The following is a 26,686-nucleotide window of genomic DNA, read 5'->3' on the forward strand; positions in this document are numbered from 1 at the left end:
AGGACAAGGAGGGAACTATTCAACCCCACGAGGATGCCCTAGTCGTGACGCTCAGAATAGGAGGTTATGACGTGAAGAGGGTGCTAGTTGATCAGGGTAGCGCCGTGGAGGTGATGTACCCAGACTTGTATAAGGGGCTGAACTTGAAGCAGGAAGACCTGTCGCCATACGATTCCCCCCTGCTTAGCTTTGAGGGAAAAATCGTTATCCCGAAAGGCATGATTAGGTTGCCAGTGCAAACAGACATAGAAATAGTGGAAGTGGACTTCATTGTTGTGGACGCATACTCACCCTACACAGCTATTGTGGCACAGCCATGGCTTCATATACTAGGGGCTGTGTCGTCTACCCTGCACCAGAAAGTGAAATATCCGTCAGAGGGCCGAATCAAAGAGATAGTGGGGGATCAAGGAATGGCCAGGCAATGCATGGTATCGGCAATTGCTCGACAATTAAGCAACGGGCCCTCCACTTCAGCCGGGAATACCTTATAGCAATCAAGGACCCCGGTCCTAGCTACGGGTAATGAAGGACCGGCCATGGAGGTGAGCTGTGAAGAGTTGGAGAAAGTGCTCGTCGGATCAGACCCCGAGAGATTTTTCCAGATTGGCTCGGAGCTACCAGCACAGGAGAAGTCGGCGCTAATTAATTTTTTGCGCCGAAACGAGGACGTATTCGCTTGGGATCCTTATGAAGCCCCTGGGGTTGACTCAGACCTAATACGTCATCACCTCAATGTTAATCCGACTATTTCCCCAAAGAAGCAGCCTCCTCGGCGCCCGTCAAGGGAGCATGCAGACGCTGTGAGGGAAGAAGTGGGAAAATTGAAAAGAGCTGGGGCTATCAAGGAAGTGTTTTACCCCGAATGGTTGGCGAACACAGTCGTGGTGAAGAGGAAGAGCGGGAAATGGCGAGTCTGTGTGGACTTCACGGATTTAAACAAGGCCTGCCCGAAGGATCCTTTCCCAATGCCGAGGATAGACCGACTAGTCGACGCAACTGTCGGGCATCCCCGAATGAGCTTCTTGGACGCTTTCCAGGGCTACCATCAGATATCCTTGGCCACGGAAGACCAGGAAAAAACTGCCTTTGTCACCCCAATTGGCAACTATCATTACAAGGTGATGCCTTTTGGCCTGAAGAATGCCGGGTCGACCTATCAAAGGATGATGACTAGGATGTTTGAACAACAGATGGGAAAAACTGTCGAGGTGTATATAGACGATATGGTAGTAAAGAGTAAATTGGTGATCGACCACATCAGGGACCTTGACGAGGTGTTTCACATTCTGAGAAGGTACAAGCTGCGACTGAACGCATCCAAGTGCTCATTTGGAGTGGGATCGGGGAAATTCCTTGGCTACATGGTAACCCACCGGGGGATCGAGGTTAACCCTGACCAAATAAGGGCCATTCATAGTATGCAACCTCCTCGGAATCCGAAAGAAGTCCAGAAGCTTACCGGCATGATAGCAGCTTTGAACCGTTTCATCTCCCGCTCGGCGGACAGATGCAGACCTTTTTTCCTCCTATTGCACAAGTGGAAGGGTTTCGAGTGGACCGAGGAGTGTGATTTAGCATTCCAACAGCTCAAGGAATACCTCGCCAGACCTCCGATCATGTCCAGTCCCGAGACCGACGAGGTGCTGTATGCATACATCGCAGTCGCCGATCATGCGGTTAGCCTAGTACTGATCCGAGAGGACAACGGCACGCAGCGGCCCGTGTATTACGTAAGCAAGTCGCTGCAGGAGGCAGAGACCCGATACCTCCCCCTCGAAAAGGCAATATTGGCTGTCGTGCAAGCTACAAAGAAGCTTCCCCACTATTTTCAGGCACATACAGTGGTTGTGCTAACCCAACTTCCATTGAAATCAGTCCTCCGTAGCGCCGACTACACTGGGAGAATAGCTAAATGGGGAACCATCTTGAGCGCCTTTGACATCAGATATATGCCACGCACCGCCATAAAAGGTCAAGTCCTCGCCGATCTGGTAGCTGAATTTGCGGAGCCTACCTTGGAAGGAGTGGAAATGTCGGAATCACCGAATGACGATAGGAGATTGGTCAGCGCGATTTCTGTGCAAGAACACGATAAGTGGAGAGCATACATTGATGGGGTAGCAAACCAAAAGGGCTCCGGAATGGGGCTCGTTCTAATCTCTCCCGAAGGTATAACCTTGGAAAAGTCGTTGAGACTGGGATTCCCAGCAACGAATAATGAAGCTGAGTATGAGGCACTGCTGGAGGGGATGTCCATGATCCGGAAGTTGGGTGGGAAATGCGTGAGCATATTCTCAGATTCGAGACTCATAGTGGGGCAAGTAAGCGGGGAATTGGAGGCGAAAGATGAAAGAATGCAGCGGTACCTTGCCCGAGCTAAACGCCTACAAGCGCACTTCGACGACTTCTACTTAACACATATACCCAGAAGCGGGAATACCCACGCCGATTCTCTGGCAACACTGGCCACATCCTCGGCTCAGCCCCTTCCGCGGGTTATTTTGGTTGAGGACCTCTGCCGCCCCACGGAAGATGACGCTAACGGTATTCGGGTACATAACGTCGTTGAGGGACCAAGCTGGATGGACCCTCTTGTCCGATTCTTGAAGTACGATTCCTTACCGGACGACAAAGTCGAGGCCGACAAAATCAGGAAGAGGGCTCCTCGATTCTGGTTGTCTGAGGACTCCAAGCTTTACAGACGTTCTTTCTCAGGGCCATACTTGCTGTGTGTGCACCCAGGGGCTAGTGAACTCATTCTGGAGGAGTTGCACGAGGGGATTTGCGGAAGCCATACGGGGGGCCGATCCCTCTCCCACAGGGCTATGACGCTGGGTTACTGGTGGCCGAGCATGCATAAGGAGGCTCTGGAATATGTGAAGAAGTGTGACCAATGCCAAAGGTTCGCTCCGAATATACATCAGCCGGGTGGGGTATTTAACCCATTCTCCAGTCCTTGGCCATTTCACAATGGGGCCTCGACATATTAGGTCCGTTTCCCAAAGCTGCCGGGAACAAGAAGTTTCTTCTCGTCGGCACCGATTACTTTACGAAATGGGTCGAGGCTGAGGCGCTGGCAAACATTAGGGATGTAGATGTCAAGAAGTTTATCTGGAAAAACATTGTCACCCGGTTCGGTACCCCACACACCCTAATCTCGGACAATGGCCTGCAATTTGATAGCAAGGCCTTTAGGGAATATTGCAGTGAATTGGGGATTGTCAACAGGTACTCTACACCAGCCTATCCGCAGAGTAACGGACAAGCAGAGGCAATCAACAAAACCATAGTAAATGGGCTGAAGAGGAGGTTGGACGACGCGAAAGGGAGGTGGGTTGAAGAGCTCGCCCATGTTTTGTGGACGTATCGCACCACGCCCCGCCGATCCACGGGAGAAACTCCCTTTTCGTTGACCTACGGGGCCGAGGCCGTCATCCCATTAGAGATAAACTTTCCCTCCCAGAGGACTGCTACATTCGACCCCATTGTTAACAACGGGCTTCTAGAAAAAAGCCTAGACCTCCTTGAAGAGAGAAGGGATTGCGCGATGGTGCATCTAACTTAGTATCAACAAAAGCTCAAGCAGGGCTATGATGCCAAGGGGAAGTCGAGACCCTTGACGCCTGGGGACCTGGTGCTGAGGAAAGTCCTGGGCAACGCGAGGAATCCTGCATGGGGAAAGCTCGGACCAAACTGGGAGGGTCCATACCGTATCACCTCTGTGGTTGGCATTGGAGCGTACTATTTGGAAGACTTGGACGAACGTGTAGTGCCACGTCCGTGGAATGTAAATAACCTGAAAAGGTACTTTTATTAATGAAAAACACTTTACTTGATGTCGTTTTACTGTACAACTTTCAGCAAGTGTTAAACAGAACCCAAGTCCTGCATGGCTCCTCGGACCACAGGCATGAGGGAAATTAACCACGCAACAACTCTCAGAAAGTGTTAAACAGAACCCAAGTCCTGCATGGCTCCTCAGACCACAGGCTTGGGGGAAATTAACCACGCAACAACTTTCAGCAAGTGTTAAACAGAACCCAAGTCCTGCATGGCTCCTCGGACCACAGGCTTGGGGGAAATTAACCACGCAACGATTCTCAATAAGTGTTAAACAGAACCCAAGTCCTGCATGGATCCTCGGACCACAGGCTTGGGGGAAATTAACCACGCAACAACTTTCAGCAAGTGTTAAACAGAACCCAAGTCCTGCATGGCTCCTCGGACCACAGGCTTGGGGGAAATTAACCACGCAACGATTCTCAATAAGTGTTAAACAGAACCCAAGTCCTGCATGGCTCCTCAGACCACAGGCTTGGGGGAAATTAACCACACAACAACTTTCAGCAAGTGTTAAACAGAACTCAAGTCCTGCATGGCTCCTCGGACCACAGGCTTAGGGGAAATTAACCACGCAATAACTCTCAGAAAGTGTTAAACAGAACCCAAGTCCTGCATGGCTCCTCAGACCACAGGCTTGGGGGAAATTAACCACGCAACAACTTTCAGCAAGTGTTAAACAGAACCCAAGTCCTGCATGGCTCCTCGGACCACAGCCTTGGGGGAAATTAACCACGCAACGATTCTCAATAAGTGTTAAACAGAACCCAAGTCCTGCATGGATCCTCGGACCACAGGCTTGGGGGAAATTAACTACGCAACAACTTTCAGCAAGTGTTAAACAGAACCCAAGTCCTGCATGGCTCCTCGGACCACAGGCTTGGGGGAAATTAACCACGCAACAACTCTCAGAAAGTGTTAAACAGAACCCAAGTCCTGCATGGCTCCTCGGACCACAGGCTTGGGGGAAATTAACCACGCAACGATTCTCAATAAGTATTAAACAGAACCCAAGTCCTGCATGGATCCTCGGACCACAGGCTTGGGGGAAATTAACCACGCAACAACTTTCAGCAAGTGTTAAACAGAACCCAAGTCCTGCATGGCTCCTCGGACCACAGGCTTGGGGGAAATTAACCACGCAACAACTCTCAGAAAGTGTTAAACAGAACCCAAGTCCTGCATGGCTCCTCAGACCACAGGCTTGGGGGAAATTAATCACGCAACAACTCTCAGAAAGTGTTAAACAGAACCCAAGTCCTGCATGGCTCCTCAGACCACAGGCTTGGGGGAAATTAATCACGCAACGATTCTCAATAAGTGTTAAACAGAACCCAAGTCCTGCATGGCTCCTCAGACCACAGGCTTGGGGGAAATTAACCACGCAACAACTTTCAGCAAGTGTTAAACAGAACCCAAGTCCTGCATGGCTCCTCGAACCACAGGCTTGGGGGAAATTAACCACGCAACGATACTCAATAAGTGTTAAACAGAACCCAAGTCCTGCATGGATCCTCGGACCACAGGCTTGGGGGAAATTAACCACGCAACAACTTTCAGCAAGTGTTAAACAGAACCCAAGTCCTGCATGGCTCCTCGGACCACAGGCTTGGGGGAAATTAACCATGCAACAACTCTCAGAAAGTGTTAAACAGAACCCAAGTCCTGCATGGCTCCTCGGACCACAGGCTTGGGGGAAATTAACCACGCAACAACTTTAAATAAGTGTTAAATAGAACCCAAGTCCTGCATGGCTCCTCAGACCACAGGCTTGGGGGAAATTAACCACGCAACGATTCTCAATAAGTGTTAAACAGAACCCAAGTCCTGCATGGCTCCTCAGACCACAGGCTTGGGGGAAATTAACCACGCAACAACTTTCAGCAAGTGTTAAACAGAACCCAAGTCCTGCATGGCTCCTCGGACCACAGGCTTGGGGGAAATTAACCACGCAACGATTCTCAATAAGTGTTAAACAGAACCCAAGTCCTGCATGGATCCTCGGACCACAGGCTTGGGGGAAATTAACCACGCAACAAATTTCAGCAAGTGTTAAACAGAACCCAAGTCCTGCATGGCTCCTCGGACCACAGGCTTGGGGGAAATTAACCACGCAACAACTCTCAGAAAGTGTTAAACAGAACCCAAGTCCTGCATGGCTCCTCGGACCACAGGCTTGGGGGAAATTAACCACGCAACAACTTTCAATAAGTGTTAAACAGAACCCAAGCCCTGCATGGCTCCTCGAACCACAGGCTTGGGGGAAATTAACCACGCAACGATTCTCAATAAGTGTTAAACAGAACCCAAGTCCTGCATGGCTCCTCGGACCACAGGCTTGGGGGAAATTAACCACGCAACGATTCTCAATAAGTGTTAAACAGAACCCAAGTCCTGCATGGCTCCTCGGACGACAGGCTTGGGGGAAATTAACCATGCAACAACTCTCAGAAAGTGTTAAACAGAACCCAAGTCCTGCATGGCTCCTCGGACCACAGCCTTGGGGGAAATTAACCACGCAACGATTCTCAATAAGTGTTAAACAGAACCCAAGTCCTGCATGGATCCTCGGACAACAGGCTTGGGGGAAATTAACCACGCAACAACTTTCAGCAAGTGTTAAACAGAACCCAAGTCCTGCATGGCTCCTCGGACCACAGGCTTGGGGGAAATTAACCACGCAACAACTCTCAGAAAGTGTTAAACAGAACCCAAGTCCTGCATGGCTCCTCGGACCACAGGCTTGGGGGAAATTAACCACGCAAGGATTCTCAATAAGTGTTAAACAGAACCCAAGTCCTGCATGGATCCTCGGACCACAGGCTTGGGGGAAATTAACCACGCAACAACTTTCAGCAAGTGTTAAACAGAACCCAAGTCCTGCATGGCTCCTCGGACCACAGGCTTGGGGGAAATTAACCACGCAACAACTCTCAGAAAGTGTTAAACAGAACCCAAGTCCTGCATGGCTCCTCAGACCACAGGCTTGGGGGAAATTAACCACGCAACGATTCTCAATAAGTGTTAAACAGAACCCAAGTCCTGCATGGCTCCTCAGACCACAGGCTTGGAGGAAATTAACCACGCAACAACTTTCAGCAAGTGTTAAACAGAACCCAAGTCCTGCATGGTTCCTCGAACCATAGGCTTGGGGGAAATTAACCACGCAACGATTCTCAATAAGTGTTAAACAGAACCCAAGTCCTGCATGGATCCTCGGACCACAGGCTTGGGGGAAATTAACCACGCAACAACTTTCAGCAAGTGTTAAACAGAACCCAAGTCCTGCATGGCTCCTCGGACCACAGGCTTGGGGGAAATTAACCATGCAACAACTCTCAGAAAGTGTTAAACAGAACCCAAGTCCTGCATGGCTCCTCGGACCACAGGCTTGGGGGAAATTAACCACGCAACAACTTTCAATAAGTGTTAAATAGAACCCAAGTCCTGCATGGCTCCTCAGACCACAGGCTTGGGGGAAATTAACCACGCAACGATTCTCAATAAGTGTTAAACAGAACCCAAATCCTGCATGGCTCCTCAGACCACAGGCTTGGGGGAAATTAACCACGCAACAACTTTCAGCAAGTGTTAAACAGAACCCAAGTCCTGCATGGCTCCTCGGACCACAGGCTTGGGGGAAATTAACCACGCAACGATTCTCAATAAGTGTTAAACAGAACCCAAGTCCTGCATGGATCCTCGGACCACAGGCTTGGGGGAAATTAACCACGCAACAAATTTCAGCAAGTGTTAAACAGAACCCAAGTCCTGCATGGCTCCTCGGACCACAGGCTTGGGGGAAATTAACCACGCAACAACTCTCAGAAAGTGTTAAACAGAACCCAAGTCCTGCATGGCTCCTCGGGCCACAGGCTTGGGGGAAATTAACCACGCAACAACTTTCAATAAGTGTTAAACAGAACCCAAGCCCTGCATGGCTCCTCGGACCACAGGCTTGGGGGAAATTAACCACGCAACGATTCTCAATAAGTGTTAAACAGAACCCAAGTCCTGCATGGCTCCTCAGACCACAGGCTTGGGGGAAATTAACCACGCAACAACTTTCAGCAAGTGTTAAACAGAACCCAACTCCTGCATGGCTCCTCGGACCACAGGCTTGGGGGAAATTAACCACGCAACGATTCTCAATAAGTGTTAAACAGAACCCAAGTCCTGCATGGATCCTCGGACCACAGGCTTGGGGGAAATTAACCACGCAACAACTTTCAGCAAGTGTTAAACAGAACCCAAGTCCTGCATGGCTCCTCGGACCACAGGCTTGGGGGAAATTAACCACGCAACAACTCTCAGAAAGTGTTAAACAGAACCCAAGTCCTGCATGGCTCCTCGGACCATAGGCTTGGGGGAAATTAACCACGCAACAACTTTCAATAAGTGTTAAACAGAACCCAAGCTCTGCATGGTTCCTCGGACCACTGGCTTGGGGGAAATTAACCACGCAACGATTCTCAATAAGTGTTAAACAGAACCCAAGTCCTGCATGGCTCCTCAGACCACAGGCTTGGGGGAAATTAACCACGCAACAACTTTCAATAAGTGTTAAACAGAACTCAAGTCCTGCATGGCTCCTCGGACCACCGACTTGGGGGGAATTAACCACGCAACAACTTTCAATAAGTGTTAAACAGAACCCAAGTCCTGCATGGCTCCTCGGACCACAGACTTGGGGGAAATTAACCACACAATTCTTTCAGCAAGTGTTAACCATTTATGATTCTCGAAAAGCGTTAAAAGGAGCCCAAGTCCTGCGCGGATTCTTAGCCACGGACTTGGGAGAAATCAGCATTGTAATCGTTCTTGCCCGATTACAAAGTGTCGCAATTCTAACGTATTCATTCATTATTGTTTGACTTTCAGCAGTAAACGGGCAAAACCAATATCCATTCATGATGAAAACAAAATAGAATAAAGCAGCGATATATGTAATGAAATAACTTTTGTCATATAATGTTCAAAGTAGCTCAGTTCAGAAATATTAGCAAGGATCAAACAAAACGAAGTACAAAAACGGAAAAGACGAATTCCTATTCTACGTCCCTAAGGGCCCTGAGTTGGGGCAGACTGATCATCCGCTGCTGGGTTCTCCGGGGCGATCTCCTGGGCCTGGGCAAGGATCTCGCTGATGCGAAGACTGTCCTCGGGTGACTGACCCTGCGTAGCTTACTCCATGCCCCCAGTCTCGGGAATGGAGGAATCTGCTGGAAGAGGCTCAGTGGAAGCGACCTCACCAGGAATCTCACGTATCTCCGCAGGGAAAAAGATGTTCTCAGCTTTCCTGAGATCAGAATCTGCGGGAACGGCTGCCCGATCCATGGCCAATCCCCAGGTCGAGGTGACGTATTCCCTGCAGACGGTGGCAACTTCCTCGGCCAGTCTTTCCTCAGTATCGTGAACCCCACGTTCATATGAAGCCGCCACAGCCTTCTCGGCAACCTCTCTGGACAAGCGAGCTTCCTCCTTGGTCCTTGCAAGCTCAGCTTTAAGCTCTGAAACCGCCTGTTGCTCCGCTGACAGTCTTTCCTCAGAGTGTCGGAGCTGCTTGCGCAGCTCTTCGGTTTGCTTTTCAGCATTCTTCAGGCCAGCCTCTGCACTCGCATTGGCCTTCTTCACCTCTTTTAGCTCATAATCCTGACGATCAAGATCTCGTTTGAGATCGCCAGCGGCCCTCTCAGCTGCAGCACGGGACTGAGCCTCCCTATGCGCATCCTTACGAGCTTTCTTGGCCCACTCCTCAGCAACATAAATTTGTTGGGTGACCTGCACTCAGACGGAAATGAAGACGATACCAAGATAAGACAATAAGAAGGTTCTCAACACAAAGACAAGATAGAAGATTCCACTTACCACAGCCATGTCCCTCTTCAGTGACATGAAAAGCTCTGGCTGACGAATCTTCCTGAGGCCTTCCATATCACGGGGCAAGAGAAGAGGCTGCTGCAACGCCTCAGCCATGAACGAAGCCTGCTCACGCTGGGACTCCCATAGGGTCGCATCCCAGAGGATTGGAGCGCCATCTAGCTCGATCCGAGGAGACCATGTTCGTGGTCCCCTCAGAGTGGCCTCCTCATCTCGGCTCTCAGTGGACCTGGTTCTTTTTTCTCGGGGCTCTTTCGTTTCCTTGCCCTTCTTTTTAGGCCCGGCTTTCTCACGGGCAACCTCTCCCTCCTCCGCCTCTTCTACAGGCCTTTTTCGCCTTAGGTTAGGCATAGGCTTCAGTGCCGCACTCGACGAGGGAGGGGGAGGAGGAGCGGGGGCTTTGGAGACGGTCTGTCCTTTCGAGATTTCTTTGGATGTCTGCCCTTTGGACCTGTTGGATAGAAGACCCCTAAGGCCAGTCCTCGGCTGGAGGTCCATTCCTTCTTCCTCTTCTGTGTCCTCGCTGATATCAGGTTGTGCGATGACCAAACCAGTACCAGGAGCCGCTGAGGCACGGTCTAAATCAGCGTCAGAGTCGGAGATCTCTACTACTCTGACCGAAGCCTCCCCTTCCTCAGTAAACTGGAACTGATCTATCTGGTCCTCTAAGGATGAATGTGAAGAGCCGGCCTCCTCCTCTGGGATAACTACTGGGGGAAAGACACGTTGGGGAGGTAACTGAATAGGAGGCAAGTCTGTATCAGCGAGGAACCCTGGTATGGACACGTCAATCCGTGCTAATCTCGGACTACCGGCTCTAATAGCTTGTCCGGCTTCTACCTGGGCTCGAGTGAGCGGAGTGTAATCCAAAATCAAAGGAGCCGACTGTAGTTGTCCGTCCTCGCTAACAAAAATCTCGGACCTCAGGAGGTAATTTAGGGCTGGGATATTGACTAGGCTCAGCCGAGGAGTTGTTCGTCCCTTGTCTGCAAAGGCCGTTAAAAGATTTATGTTAGTCCGAGGAGACATGCAACCAAACCAACAAGTTTAAAATAAAAAAAAGAAAAAGAAAAAGAGGGGGAGGAGCTTGAAACCAAAGTCCTCCCCACGGCATCTAGTCCTACGACACCCCACCTGGCTTTCCCGCCCTAGTCGGACAGTGAGGGCCGTCATACCATGGCCCGGAGACGATCAAATGGTCGTCCTTCAAGCCTTTGCTGGACTTCGGAAGGCAGGATATCAACCTCACTTCGTCATTCCTAGACTTTAGATAGTATGTGTCGCCGAGCTTATGGCATTCATAAAGATGAACCACATCGTGCCATGAGAGGCCGAGGTTCATCTGATCGTTCAGGGTTTCGACACACCCCAGGATCCGGAACAGATTAGCAGTGCATTGATGGGGGTCCAACCTATGACCACGTAGGTAATCCCTAGTTATTCTCCCCATTGGAATAGTCATTCCTCCTTCCACGAAGGCTATCATTGGAATTGCGACTTCTCCTGTTCTACGTTTGAGCAAAATGTCCTCCAGATGACAGTACTCTAAACCTACCTCCGGTGGGATACGATACTTCGCCCTGAAGCCCGCCATACCGGCCGGAGAATCTACCATTTTCTCAAGCCTACCCATCCCCTCTAATCCTAAAAACAACTTGAAGGCAGTATGATTAATGAAGAATAATGGAGAAGAAGCACGTACTTACGGGTAAGAGGCACGAAGGAGTCTTCAAGAGAATGGCAGCGGAAGTAAGAATGGACTGAAGGAATAAGCTCTGAGAAGTTCTGAATACTGGAAGGCTCGTCAAAAGTGAGGGACGAACACCCTCAAAGCCTGTTATACTCGGTAGAAGTTGAACAGACACACTCGCGTCTAAGGCGCGTGAAGCGCTGTCCACCGTAGATCCTGCCTCCAACCGTTGGATTGAGCGAGTGTAAAACCTCGAAAGCTGCGGTTACTATCCCCAGAGTCATTAACTGCCCACAGCATTAATGAGGCACGTAAAGGCGTGCCTTCACCCCCTACACGTGTGAAGCAGTGGTTCACCACGAACCGTCTAGTGAGTATCAAAATCCCGCCTTTTCTCCTCGGACCCAGAAAAAGGCTGGCATTTTGAGGGGCTATTGTGAGGGGTAAAATCTGTCTGTGGGGGGTAAAATCTGTCAGCTGATGTTGGGCCGTAGTTCATGTACCAAGCCCAGCCACGATAAGAAGAAAAGGCATGGGCGTAGGATATCCCATCCTAACCATGATGGGCCGGGCCTGCTTAGGGGCGTCCGAGGAGGAGTACCTCCTCGGACTCGCCAAGTAAGTGTCAAATTCGCACTCTATACCTAGCGAAAGGTCACCCAATACGAAGGAATAATGCGTGACGTTCAGGAAGGGGGGCAACCACAACTGCCGCATTAAATGCCAATGAACTACTTTTCCAGCCGCATTAATGTGGAAGGGACAGGAATGCAGAATCATCTTGGCCAGTGCAACTCACAGAAAAGAGGAAGGATGACCTATGGGACAGGCACTCAAGTGGAGGGTCAGATAGTTGACAAGTGTAGGGTCATGATCTTAGGAAGGATGCTATATAAGAGAAGAAGATCCCCATGGAAAGGGGATCGCAAGCAAAAAGAAGAAAAAAAAAATAGAAAAGGAGAAAGGAGGTAGAAGTAGAAGAAACAGCCACAGGAACTGTTCCTCCAAAAGTTTGAAGGAATATCTTTACGTCCAACTGGTTGCATGGCTTGGTCACAATTACGTTTCCCCTGTCAAAGACCTAGTTCTGTGACCTACTCTCTACAAATTCATTGTTGAGGGACTTTTGGGCCAGAACCACCCGCCTGTTGGGCCTGAGCCCCAAAACCGCCCCCCTACAAGTAAGATCTAATTTTAGGCTGTATGAAAAGTGAATTGTATTAATGAATACATTATTATATAATTGTTATACTTATTTTTGTTAATGTCAATTTTTAGATTAATTTTTCTTTCAAGTTTGTCTTTTAAAATATTTTCCTCCCTAAACTAAAATCCTACTTCTCCCATTGCCTATAATTATTTGGTGCTTGTGAGACGGGGGACTACATACACCCTAAAAATAGTCAAATGCTCAAAAAGTTATGGACACCCTCCTTAGAAAAAGAAAAAAAAATGGTAGCAACATGGCATGGTAAGCTTTAGACCTAAGCCTAGGCCCCCAATTACAAAAAAAGGCTCAAAATTATGAGAGGATAATTAATTCTCTTTAGCAAGTTGTTATTGAGATAATATTACTTTCACATGAAACCCTTAGCGAAACACATTTTATTAGTATCAATCACAACATTCCACTTTAGTAGTTGTGAAAAGAGTTATGAAATTTTTTTTGTCACTAAACCTATTAAAGCAAAAAAAAAAAAAAAAAGTAAGTTGTGCACCCTTTCCCCCACCTCTAAGAAGACCCTAAAATATTGGGTTAATAGAAATCCAACCCAATTGAAACCCTAAATTGTTTTACTAAAAAAATACTTTAGATTGAACATTACTCAAAATTCGATTATGCCACGAGATGATTAAGTGTTAGCTATTATCAATTGAAAAGGAAACATTAACAAAACCTAAAAAACAAAACTTAATCAGTAAATTTGCATCTAAAAAAAAGTAAGAATAATGGTTTTTAAATAAGATTTTATAATAAAAAAGTTAAATAAATATTACTTAATTGATATTTAAATATATAAAAATATCATTTAAAATTATAGCCTTAAGTCTCATTCCATATCTAGCTAGTCCGTTCTACAACATGGTAAAATGGTTAAATGGTTAAACAAGAAATCTCCAGAAAACAGTTGTAGCTCCACACTTCTCCATGGCTATGAGCTTAAACATCAAAGAAGAACACCAAAATACAACAATGCAGCTATTAAGAAACAATAGCATATCTTTACTAACAAGAAAACACATAAAAGATAAAATCTAGCACAATAGTTCACCTAGGACACCCAAGAAATTGGGGGAGAGAGAGGCTCTTAAGCTAACCCTATAGAGTGGGAAACTTTCTTTTAATCCTAATCTGTTCAAAACAATCAATTACAATATGTTAGCTGCTACTCAGTGGGTCTCATTGTCATTGTTCATAGATTAATAGAAACTTATTAAGTGTCATTTAATGGAAATGATAAGAATGCCTAGAAACAATTACAAAAAAGAATGCCTAGAAACCAATCACACATCGATATGCGTAGCTAAGCAAATTTGACCTAAAAAATTGCATTGTAATTTTGTTTCTCTCTCTCTCTTTATCTCTCTCTTGTTGGTAAATTATATTTTTGGTCCTTCAAATTTTGTGTAAGTTTGTTTTTAGTTCTTCAAAATTTTAAAGAGTTTAGATTTGGTCTTCTAAATGATAGAAAATGTCCAATTTCATCATTTCCTCTATAGGATAAGTTCAATTTTAGTACTCTAAATATAGGGTTGACTCTTAAATTTAGTGTTGATTCAATTGTGATATATATAATTTTTTTTGGTGTGTAAATGTTCAATTTTGGTATCTTAAATATATGCTTTGTTTGATTTTGTCCCTAAAAAATAGACCACATTAGCATACATTAACCATGTAAGCCAAGAAAAAAAAAAAACAAAATACAAGAACCAAAATTATTACAATCTTATTTTTAAGGAAATGTTAACGAAGGTATTATTAATAATTCATTTAAAAAAATTATTGAAAAAGAAAAAAAATTAATATTTTGATAGTTTTTTTTTATTTCTCACAAAAATTATATTAAAATTTTTATAAAATAAAATACTTTAAGGGCTCGTAAGCGGCTTATTTTTATTTGAAATTTCAGACAACAAATCCGAAATTTGGACAAAATTTTTTGGAAAGCTCACTTCTCAATGTACCATCCAAAAGAACAGAAATATCTCCAAATCTTGACCGTTGCCACTGAACGGTCTTTCAAACTTCAATACTCTCCCACCGCATATTTCCAACAACACTATTGATCCAACGGTCCACAGTCCACTGAGCTCCTCTCTTTCTCTCTCTGCTTTTTTTTCTCTGTCCCCCATACTTCGCCAACTCTTCCTCCCCGCCATTTCTTCCTCCGAAAAAAAAAAAAACCCAACTTTTTTCCAAATCCCAATCTCTCAACTCTCCTTCTCATCCTTCCTCTTTCGATCGATCTCTTCCCATTGCCTGCATTGTTGATCGTTGTTGTTCTTTTCTTGTAACAATGAGCGGAGAGAAGAAAGCTAACGCGTATCACTGCTATCTCTCTGTTCGGGTCTTCTTCCTCGTGGTTATCCTCATTGTCTTGACTTTCTCAATGCGCGTGGACTGTGCTGCCGATGACGGCACCGACGACTACGGCGACGGCACCACCAACTACGACAGTCCCGCCGCCCAGGAGATATTGTCGGAGCTCGTCTACAACAGCGTTTCTAATTACACCTCCATCTTCAAAGACGACATCTCCAGAGACTATGGTTTCTGCATTACCGACGTGTAAGTAACCACCACGTTTCTGTCTCTTTGTTGTTATTATTATATTCTTACGTTGTTGTTTTTTTTTTTTTTGTTCGGGTAAAGTCTTTTATCGTCAAATAACATATCTGGGGTCCAAAAGTCAATTGGTTTCTTTGTATGATAATAAAGAACAATTATCACGTAAAGAAAAAGAAAAAGAAAAAGATATATCTATCTTAGATTAAATGATTAGTTTCACGGTTTCCTAATACTTTAAGTTTTCAGGATAATTAATAATTTTATCAATTATTTGGTTTGTTTGGCAGGGATTCTGATTGGAATGGAGCTTTCAATTTCTCCAAAAACTCGAATTTCGTTTCCGCTTGTGCTAGAAAGACTAGAGGTAATATACCCTTCCCTAAAGATATATGATTAAATCCAATAAACTTGCAAAATCCAGCAAGTACCATGCAGTCTTGCTTGCTAATTTTGGTTTTCTAATACATTTGATGTGACCAACCCCAAAAATTGTGGGGACCAAGACTTTGTTGTTGTTGTATTATATATAAGTTATTTCACATATTTAATTTGGTAAGAAAGAGAATTTGGTAATTACCCTTGAGAACTTGTGGAGAAATTCTTGTAACTTCTGAAAAATGAAATAGATTTAAATTTTCAGGTGATAAATTCTGCATTATAATTTCATAATTGTAAAAAAAAAATTGGTAGGGTGGGGTGAGCTTTGGTTATGGCAACAAGAAAATAAATTCAGCCCGTGAAGAGTTGCAACAAGTAAACAAGACTCACATATGCACAACATATTACTCAAGATTCTACCTTGTGTAGCAAATGATAATGTTTCTTATTTGTTAAATTGTGTCTTTGAAGGATGTGGTCTTGAGATTAAAAGAAGAAATAGAAGTATTTAATTTAATAACTGATAAATATAAGACTAGTTTATGCGGACTTTGTGTACTTTTTATATTCTTAGACATACAGATAACATTAAGCTTGATATAGCACTAATATGGTTTAAAAAACATAATTTTCATTCTGTTATGCTGTGACAAACCTTTTCTTTTCTTTTCTTTTTCATTTAATTCTCAAATACTGCAATTCTCATTATGATACATTTTTTTACACATCTGATGATATTTTTGGTGTATCAATAGGAGATCTAACAAAGCGATTGTGCACAGCAGCAGAAGTAAAGTTCTACTTTAGCAGTTTCTTAACAACTACATCAACAAAGAAAACCAATTACTTGAAACCTAACAGGAACTGTAATTTAACCTCATGGGTTTCTGGGTGTGAGCCTGGATGGGCTTGTAGTGCTGGTTCTAAGAAAGTTGACCTCAAAAATGGGAAGGACATGCCTGCTAGGACTACTAATTGTTCGGCTTGTTGTGAGGGATTTTTCTGTCCTAATGGTCTTACTTGCATGATACGTAAGTATATGAAAATCCATCAAATGATCATGTCATTAACAATGTAGCATTTTGCATTTGCAATCATGATATTCTTATTTTCCTTTTTTGTTTTTTAAATACAATTTAAAGAATTAATTAACAATCCATTTATACCCTTTTTCACTACTTTAAGCCAGTGTTGTGACCAAATGCAGATTCTTAATACTTGTATAATCTCAGTTATTTCACACAGCATTTATTTTATATTCTCCATGCCCTTTTTAAATTTGTGCTTTATTACTAATCTCAGATTGGAGTGCAACTTTAATTAAAAAGACAATTTTTATATAATGTCACTATGTTATTTGCAAAGAAATTTCTGATAGAAATGTCTAAATTTGTAAAGTCTATAAATATCTCCCTGATATTTGCATTATCTTAGTCATCTCATATAAAGGTGAGTGCTACACTTGCTGAGTATAATGGTGTTCTTGTCATTATAAATCGTTCTACAAGAATCTATATGAATTATGACCCACTAAGCAATAAGCTAGAGGGGTGGCACACATGAAGCACAAGTTGTGCCATTGTTCTTTTACAATTTTTATATTCTTCCTTTGTTGGTAAGATGAGTAACTGATCATGAACACTAATAAATAAATGAGAACTTTCCAAACATTGTAAGCTTCTTATTACTACTATGAATTAAAATTTAAACAGTGCACTTTCTGTTACAGTTTTTGTGTGGTTTTTTAGGTCCCGATTCTTAATGCTTCATGTGAGTACTCTCAAATAACTGTCATATTATATATGTGTGTGTGTGCGCGCGCGCTCTTGTGTTAAAGAAGTCAATTAAATAGCCTTTGGATTGTTCAACTTGACACCGACATCTAGATTTTAGATTTAATAGTGGGTATGTGCAGATTTAATCTTCATTTTATTATTCACAGAAAGACATACTAGGAAACTCAACGCTTCCTAATCCTTGATGTTTATAGTGAATGCTCCTAAAGCCTTGGGGGAATTCAGCTATCTAGCTGGCATACTTCATTAATTAAATTCTTTAGTCTTAGAATTTCAAGTTCTAATCAAACTCTAGTCTTTTCCTCACTTGATCTGCTTCCTCCATACGTTGTTTTGCTCTACTTATTTTTCAGACTCACCACAATCTTTGGAGTAAATTTGACCTTCAATATATATTTCAAGTATCATCAACCTTCAGAACTGCATTTATGTCCTTAAAAGTGGAGAAATCTGGTATCCCTTTCTATATCCTGACAAAATAGTTGGGAAGGAAGAAAATTTTGTTGGCAGAAAAGATGGGGAATTGCAAGTTTATCTTTAAGCGAGAAAAGTCAAATGTGAATTTTCCTCAAGTTCAACCTCAAGAAACATCTGTTATCTTCTTAGTTAATCTTGTTCTTGCAAAGCTTGATGATCTCAATATTTTGGATGCTGACTGCAAAAGCTTTTGGTCATCTATCCAATTTCGGTTCCAATGATCTTACTCTTCCTTAGGCTAACACAAAGGAGAGAGGCCATGAAACATCTAAGAATATAATTAGCAAAAGGAGCTGACAATAGGATGCATCACTGCACTTGTTTGTGGATTCCAAATCATGCATAATCTAGTGGAATGTAAGATTCAGTATTCTATGTTCTTGATGCAGTTGAATGTCACTAACTTCATTTCTTTATTTCCACTTCATATTTTTATTGAAGCTTGCCCATTGGGTGCTTACTGCCCAGCTGCAAAACTCAATAAATCTACTGGTGTTTGTGAACCGTAAGTTCATACTTTAACTTTGTTTGTTTGTTTTTATTTTTTTATTTTCTGCTTTAGCGCACATTAATATTTATTAGCAGAAATATTCTGCAGATACCGATATCAGTTGTCTCCTGGGAAGCCAAATCATACTTGTGGTGGAGCAGATAATTGGGCTGATATCTTGAGTAGTGGTGAGGTATTCTGTCCAGCAGGATCATACTGTCCATCTACTGTCCAAAAACTTCCTTGCCGTAAAGGGTATTGATAATTATCCCAGAACTTCTTGTTTGTCCTCAGATTTGTGAGTTGAAATGTTATTGAATGGTTGCATGTTACTTTTGCTGTCAATGACTTGGTTCTTTGTTCTCTTTTGTTCTATTTCCCCCTTCTTTTGATAATGTCCAATGGTTACCTGTTGCTTACTTCTTAATTACTAAGGCTATTATATTTACATTTTATTGCAGACATTATTGCAGGGCAGGTTCAACATCTGAACAAAGTAAGTTCCTTCCTTAAATCAATGGAAGTCCTATTTTATCGTGTACTCAAAACAGAATTTGGATATCTAAAATCGGAGGAAAGCTAAGTGACAAGGTCTTAGATGTGAATTACGCTTCCAAAACAATTATTATGACTCATACAAACCTTAAAAGAAAGGCAACACGGGTGCTGCTGTCAGTATGAGCATCTAGGCGTTAGTGCTATTGTAGAAGTTTCCTATCCAATGAGTCAACGGCCGATAAAAAATGATAGCTCATCAAACATTTAACATCTAGATTAACTTGGCAGGATATTTATGTTTGATATCTATGTTCAGATCTCTATGCTGAATCAACCTTTGCCATCATATATCTATTTATAATGAGTTTTTGTTTCGAGTTTTAATCATAATTAAAACAAAATATAAATATAACCCCTTTTTATGCACTTGCAGAATGTTTGAAGTTCACAACTTGTGAGGCAAAATCAGAAAATCAGAATATAAGTGCATATGGTGTCATGTTTTTTGTAAGTGAGCTCTACTTTATTATTACTGTTATTTTTTTCATGCTTTTTAAATAGTTTTTTTTTTTTTTTTTCAAGTTTTTTATCCTCCGTTGGATGCTAACATAGGTTGTTTGTGCGCACACTGCACTCATTGCCATACAAGAATCCTTGATAAAAGAAATAAAAGCATGTGCACAAGAAGATGCATATAAGTGTTCATTTTCTTATCCAATGTTCAATTTTGGGTTATTGCTCCAATCCAATTATGTCCTGCCGAAATGGAGTACTTGTGTTTTAGCAGTCCTTTCACTTGGGAAGGATGTTAAGTGGCAATGTCCATAAAAATAAATTTTGATGCCTTAAGTTATAAATATTCAATATTTATATTTTTCTTAATCTTACATTTCATGATTAAAAAAATTATTTTCTTTAATTTCTGGCCAGCGTGCTTTTTATATAATATTGAAGGGACTATCATCAGAACTGACCTGCCCTTCACTTGTGAATATAGGCTGGATTAAGTATCCTTCTTCTCCTTATATATAACTGCTCTGACCAAGTTCTTGCAACTCGAGAAAGAAGACTTGCGAAATCAAGGGAAAAGGCAGTTCAAAGTGTAAGAGAAACAGCACAAGCACGTGAAAAATGGAAATCTGCAAAAGATATTGCTAAGAAGCATGCTATTGGATTGCAAACACAATTTTCCCGTACATTTTCTCGCAGAAAATCTTTACGGCATTCAGAGCAGCTAAAAGGTGGGGGTCAGGCTAAACTTGGATCAGATGCTGCCTGGCCACCTGTGCCATTGAATTCTCCTGGTGCATCACAGGAAATACATGTAGCATCAAAAGGAAAGAAAAAGGACAAAAGCGACCTCACAAAGATAATAAATTCTATTGAAAACGACCCTGATAGCAATGAAGGCTTCAATCTGGAGATAGGAGATAAAAATATCAAAAAGCATGCACCGAAGGGTAAGCAGTTGCATACTCAGAGCCAAATGTTCAGGTATGCATATGGTCAAATTGAAAAGGAAAAGGCTTTACAAGAGCAACATAAGAATTTGACCTTCTCTGGAGTTATTTCAATGGCTAGTGATATTGAAATTAGGAAGAGGCCTACAATTGAGGTAGCTTTCAAAGATTTAACCCTCACTTTGAAAGGTAAAAACAAACATCTCTTGAGGTGTGTGACTGGGAAAATATTACCTGGCCGAGTTTCAGCTGTCATGGGCCCTTCTGGAGCTGGGAAAACAACATTTCTTTCAGCTTTGGCTGGAAAAGCAACTGGGTGCACCATGAGTGGTATGATTCTCATAAATGGAAAGGTTGAATCAATCTACTCATACAAGAAAATCATTGGTTTTGTGCCACAAGATGATATTGTGCATGGAAACTTGACAGTGGAAGAGAATCTGTGGTTTAGTGCAAGATGCAGGTACAACACATTTAGTTCCTATAGAGTATTTGCTTTTATTGAGTAAATGTGATACTACAAATATGATCTTACTGTGATAATGCATTCTGACCACCATGCTTTTGTTCGGATTAAGCAGTTATTGGTTTCTTTGTTGTTGGTTATCTTATTTTGCCTCAGAATCAGACATTTATAGCGGGAACAAAATTTTGTCTTTTATTGACCAATGAAATCTATTTTCTTATTTTAAAAAATCTTGAAAAACAAAACTTATTGAAAAGTGGAAGGCTAAGTCTAATTTTGAGGATCTGGAAGAACAACTTGTCTTGTTATATTATCTAGTTGAGTTTCCACATGATATGCGGTGCAATTTATTATTAGTTTTCTTCAATATTTTAATAAGTTGTACCAAAAATCTTGTAATTTAACTAATTGGCACCTTAATTTCCAATAGAAACATTCATGATTCACATCCCCATCCTAACTATTGATGTATAAAAAAGATATTTCAATAAATTTCATTGTAAAAAATTATAATTTTTAGTTATTTTATATATAGACAAAATAGAAATACACTGAGAGTAGTATAGTGATTTGATCATATTATATATACGTATGTGTGTGTGTGTGTTTTTTACAAATTGAAAATTGCATGATATGGTGGCTAATATAGATAGGCATGTTTCATATGCCTACTAAAAAAATGCATATATCCTTCAATTATTTTTTTTACATTTTTGATTGTGTGTTACTAAAAATTTCCCTCCTTTTTGTTGAACGTGGTTTCAACTGTTGCAAAAACAACTAAATTTGAGTAAAAATGCCATATTTCAGATCAATTTTTCTTACATAAAAAAACCAATTGTTTCTCATATAAATCTTAGAAAAATGATATTAAAATTTCATTATACTTAAAATAATCAATATAACAAAATAAACATATTTATTATATTAGTAATTTCATAATACAATAGTGTTAGTTCCATACACACAAAGGAGTGAGGAAATTTAAAGGATTAAGATTAATTTTAGTGAATTCAGAAAAATTTAATTTTTTTATGACTTTTGTGACAATTGTTGTGAAAACAACTAAACATTAGTAAGAATATTCTAAATTTATTATTATTATTCCAACTAAAAATTATTTTCTCTATAGAGTTTATAAAAATAATCATGTAAATTCATTTAATATAAATAATTAATGCACAACAATAGATAATTAATATATGAATTTATTTATTGGCTAATTCAATGAACTAATATTTTAATATAAATACAAATTTTGTTGAAGTAAAAAACTAAATAAAGAGAACTTAAAAAAATGCGCCATATGGCACAACCTCATACCCTCTAATATGATGTATCTGCTTTTATATAATATATATATATATATATATATATTGATTTCTGATTAACAAGCCAACCTGTGCATTTAATCATTTTCTTATTGTCAATATGTATTTTGAATGCTTTTCAAAAAAAAAAATTATGTATTTTGAATTAGTAAATAAAACTGTAAAATATTTAAGTGAGTTATTCGGTAAATCTTGGTTGACATAATCAGTGAACTTTTTGAACTTTGTTTTTGTAATATGGATCATTTTTCTTTGGTAAGGATTTTCGTCATTTTGAAATCCAGCCATTTCACTTATATTGTTTCTGTTCCCCTGTTCTTTCCCTTCATATCTGCATAGTTTGTATCCTTCATAACTGTGAAATCTTTTTGACTGTGCTCTTTTTTTTAATCTTCAATCTGCTATAGACAATGGCTTCAACCTTCCCTTTATATGAAATTCAATCATGATTTCAGAGCTTGATCATGTAACATATAATAGAAATCACCAATATGAGTTATTTTTCTTTGAAATATCACCATTATGGCTGGATCATATGTATGTAATTTCACCAAGAAAAATGCTGATATTTCATATTTTATTTACTCGCTTGGATCATAAAAGCACAAACACAAGCTCAGAAAAATGTGTTGGCACTGACAGTGGTTTTTTTTTCCTACCTCTTAATGTATCTCTGGTTATCATAGACTCTCAGCTGATCTGCCCAAAGCAGAAAAGGTTCTAGTTGTTGAAAGAGTCATTGAGTCCTTGGGGCTGCAAAATGTGCGAGATTCTCTTGTTGGTACAGTGGAGAAGCGAGGAATCTCTGGTGGTCAAAGGAAACGAGTAAATGTTGGGCTGGAAATGGTCATGGAACCTTCACTTTTGATTTTAGATGAACCCACATCTGGTTTAGACAGTTCGTCTTCTCAGTTACTACTTAGAGCACTCAGACGTGAGGCTCTTGAAGGAGTAAATATTTGCATGGTCATTCACCAGCCAAGGTACCTTTACTCTTGAGGATTACAAGAGCACTATATACAATTTTAGAACTGTACTTCTCTCATTCTTTCTCATGTGTTTTACTGAGTTGGGATAAGGGTCTATTGAGATGACTTAGAGTTTAGTTTGCTGCATCTTCTTTCATTTTGTTCTAAGGAAATTGAGGGGTTAACAACAATATTGTATTATAGACCAGGGTCATTCTTTTATGCCAAAAAAAAAGGTATCCCTATCTTTTCTATACTCAAAACTCTTGTAATAACTTAAATGTAAAATTAATTTCTTCTTGCAAGTTGTTTATTCATTGTTTAGAGAAAATTACAGGTTAGAGGACATGAGGCCCATTAGAGAAACTGTAATTTTTCTTCACTTTTTTATATTATATGTCTTTGAATTATCCTTTTGTCTCACAGCTTCTCGTTTTGCTATTGCTGCTCCCTTTTGTTTTTGTTTTAATATAATTTCAACTACTCTAAATCCTTGATTCTATTTGTTTCAGTTGAGTTCAATAGACAGATATAGCACTGCTTTGCCTTTTGCTATTTCTACTGCCTTTATAAAAATATATATATATATATATATATATATATATATATAATTTCAACTACTTTAAATACTCAATTCTATTTGTTTCACATGATTTGAATTGGCAGATATAGAAAGAAAGAACATTATTTAAAGCAGTTATATACTGGAAAGCAATTAGCACATACCTGAATGTAATGTTTTATCTTTTGTGTGCTTCAGTTACTCCTTGTTCAGGATGTTTGATGATTTGATACTTCTAGCTAAAGGCGGTCTTACGGTGTATCATGGACCAGTAAAAAAATTGGAAGAGTACTTTGCCAGTCTTGGGATTACTGTCCCTGAGCGTGTTAACCCTCCAGACTACTTCATTGACATTCTGGAGGGCATAGTAAAACTAAGCTCAAGCACCGGGGTAACTTACAAAGAACTTCCCGTTAGATGGATGCTTCATAATGGATACCCAGTTCCCATGGATATGCTACAGATTGTTGATGGAATGGCAGCAGCAAATGGTGAATATTCTAGTCCTGGACCGAACATTTCTAATGCTGAATCTGATTCACGGTCTTTTGCTGGAGAATTTTGGCAGGATGTGAAATTTAGTGTTGAGTTAAAGAAGGACAATATACAGCATAATTTCTTAAAGTCCAATGACCTATCTGACAGGAAAACCCCTAGTGTATTCCAGCAATACAGACACTTTCTTGGGAGGTAAATCCCAAATGTCTTCTTTTGTGTTTTTGGCCCTTAGATACACATAATCATCCCATTTATCTTCAGTGATTAACTATCTAGACTTTTGCTCTATTCTGTACTTCTTTTTCTGTCTTTCAACTAGTGTTAAAAACTTGGGACTTGCGTTTGTAGGGTGGAATTTTTTTTAATGTGGGAGTATTGAGTTTACGTTTCTCTGGAGAAAAAGAAATTAGTTTCTTGGGCTTCTCAGTTCCATCAATATTGTGTTTTGTCTACTAATTCAAAGTTAATGTTAGATGATGCGCACTTTTGGCAGGGTTGGTAAACAGCGGCTACGAGAAGCAAGGACATTGGCTGTGGATTTCTTAATTTTATTACTGGCTGGAATCTGCTTAGGTACACTTGCTAAAGTGAGCGACGAAACTTTTGGATCGCTTGGTTATACGTACACAGTCATAGCAGTTTGTAAGTTAAATCTTTCAAATTATTGACCATGCAATTCTTCTTCTAAATAGCTCCCTCAAAGCTGAGGACACATCATTTGGGATGACTCATGAATCATTTCGCTGCAATCATGAGTCTATTGCTTTTTATGCCAAATTTTCATCAAAGCATAAAATGCCCTGAAAAAAAAAAAAAAGAATCAAGCACAATCCATTTGATTATCAAAAAGACCAATTTTATTTTTATTTTAAAGGGAAAAAGTATCAGAATCTTGAAGATGTTTTCATTCGAAATTTTTATATGGGTTTCCCTATTGGAGTCTCAGCATCATCTTCTTCTTCTTTTGGTCTGGATGAAGTGATCTCAATAACATATTTTATTTCTAACCCATCCAAATCTTGATCAACTTTTTTTCAGCTCTTCTTTGCAAGATTTCGGCTTTGAGATCGTTTGCATTGGATAAGTTGCATTACTGGAGAGAGAGTGCTTCTGGCATTAGTAGCTTAGCTTACTTTCTATCAAAAGATACAATTGACCATTTCAATACACTCGTCAAGCCTCTGGTTTATCTCTCTATGTTCTATTTCTTCAACAATCCTAGATCATCTGTCCTGGACAACTACATTATTTTGGTTTGTCTGGTTTACTGTGTGACTGGTATAGCTTACTCATTCGCCATCTTTCTTGAACCCGGTCCAGCACAATTGGTGAGCATTTATATTTTTCACATGGGTAAACAATTTGCTTCCTAACCTGCAAAATTTGTATGTATGTTTGTGTGCATGTGTATACATACGTACACACACACATATATGTATAATGTAGGTATTATATAAATAAATGCTCTTATTGGAAGTGTATATCCTCTTATTTTAAGACAAAAGCCACTTTTTTTTGTGTTATGCAGTGGTCAGTGCTTCTTCCAGTTGTTTTGACTCTCATAGCAACCAATAATAATGATAGCAAAGTTGTGGATGCTATTGCTGACTTATGCTACCCAAAGTGGGCTTTGGAAGCATTTGTAATAGCAAATGCAAAAAGGTTTGGCCTAACAATCCTTCTCAGTATGTAGTGATCTCTTCTAGATGTCATAAGTTGATAATGTTTTGCCTTTTGATTTTGTTATGGTTTCAGATATTCTGGAGTGTGGCTAATAACACGCTGTGGTTCACTTATGACAAGTGGCTATGATCTCAATCATTGGTATCGTTGTTTGGCCTTCCTCATCCTTACTGGAATACTATTTCGTGCTATTGCATTCTTTTTTATGGTAACCTTCCAAAAGAAGTAAGAAGCAATGACGTCCTGTGGAATAAGCATCAGATAACTTTGTGCCAATGGCCACAGTAATGCATCTTTTTCACCCATTCTATGTGTACATAAATGGCAGAATACTATACCAAAACTATTGCCTTAGTAGTAACTCCCATAGACCTTGCAGACTGCTAGAAAATGACAGAAGATTCACTATGGGGTCAGGTCCTCTCAGAAACCATTAGACAGTAATTATTTCAGGGACATTCTGATCCGTACCACGACTGTAGTTCTGGACAAGTGTTGCATGTAACCTGATTTAAAGTAGCTGCTCCTAGTAAGGTTTTGCTAGTGTGCTGTATGCTGTTGTTATATGACTATTTGGCTATTTGCCTTTGATTGTCTTAAGCAGAGTTTGTATTCTCCAATTACAAGAACACTCAATAATTGTTAAGTATTAGGATTAGTGAAAATAAGTAGGTGAACATAAAAACATTCGGTTCATTATGTTGAACATAATTTGTCTATCAGAATGAAAATAGATATTTCATGTGCTCATAACTCTGTTGTGCATTAGTGCAATACTGAATCCAGTTTCGATAAATACATGAACCTAACCATAAGAGTGATAATCTAGTTGCTTTCATATAAACCACACTGAGAACGGTTTCTTGTTCTTAATCT

At 41.0% G+C, this 26,686-nt stretch overlaps 1 protein-coding gene across 1 annotated transcript; it reads left to right on the forward strand.

Annotated features, from left to right (window-relative positions):
- The first annotated feature begins 14,677 nt into the window (after positions 1-14,677).
- LOC126725525 (ABC transporter G family member 28-like) lies at positions 14,678-26,415 on the forward strand. Its single transcript, XM_050430296.1, has 14 exons — positions 14,678-15,203; positions 15,491-15,567; positions 16,337-16,612; positions 18,296-18,359; positions 18,453-18,599; positions 18,806-18,840; positions 19,276-19,349; positions 19,840-20,765; positions 22,786-23,082; positions 23,828-24,319; positions 24,621-24,769; positions 25,166-25,455; positions 25,656-25,789; positions 25,883-26,415. Exons 1-14 carry the CDS (start codon positions 14,932-14,934, stop codon positions 26,037-26,039), a joined length of 3,390 nt encoding a protein of 1,129 aa, XP_050286253.1. The 5' UTR covers positions 14,678-14,931; the 3' UTR covers positions 26,040-26,415.
- The last annotated feature ends 271 nt before the right edge of the window (positions 26,416-26,686 follow it).

The sequence above is a fragment of the Quercus robur genome, chromosome 1 (assembly GCF_932294415.1).
Source record: "Quercus robur chromosome 1, dhQueRobu3.1, whole genome shotgun sequence".
NCBI classification, from domain to species: domain Eukaryota; kingdom Viridiplantae; phylum Streptophyta; class Magnoliopsida; order Fagales; family Fagaceae; genus Quercus; species Quercus robur.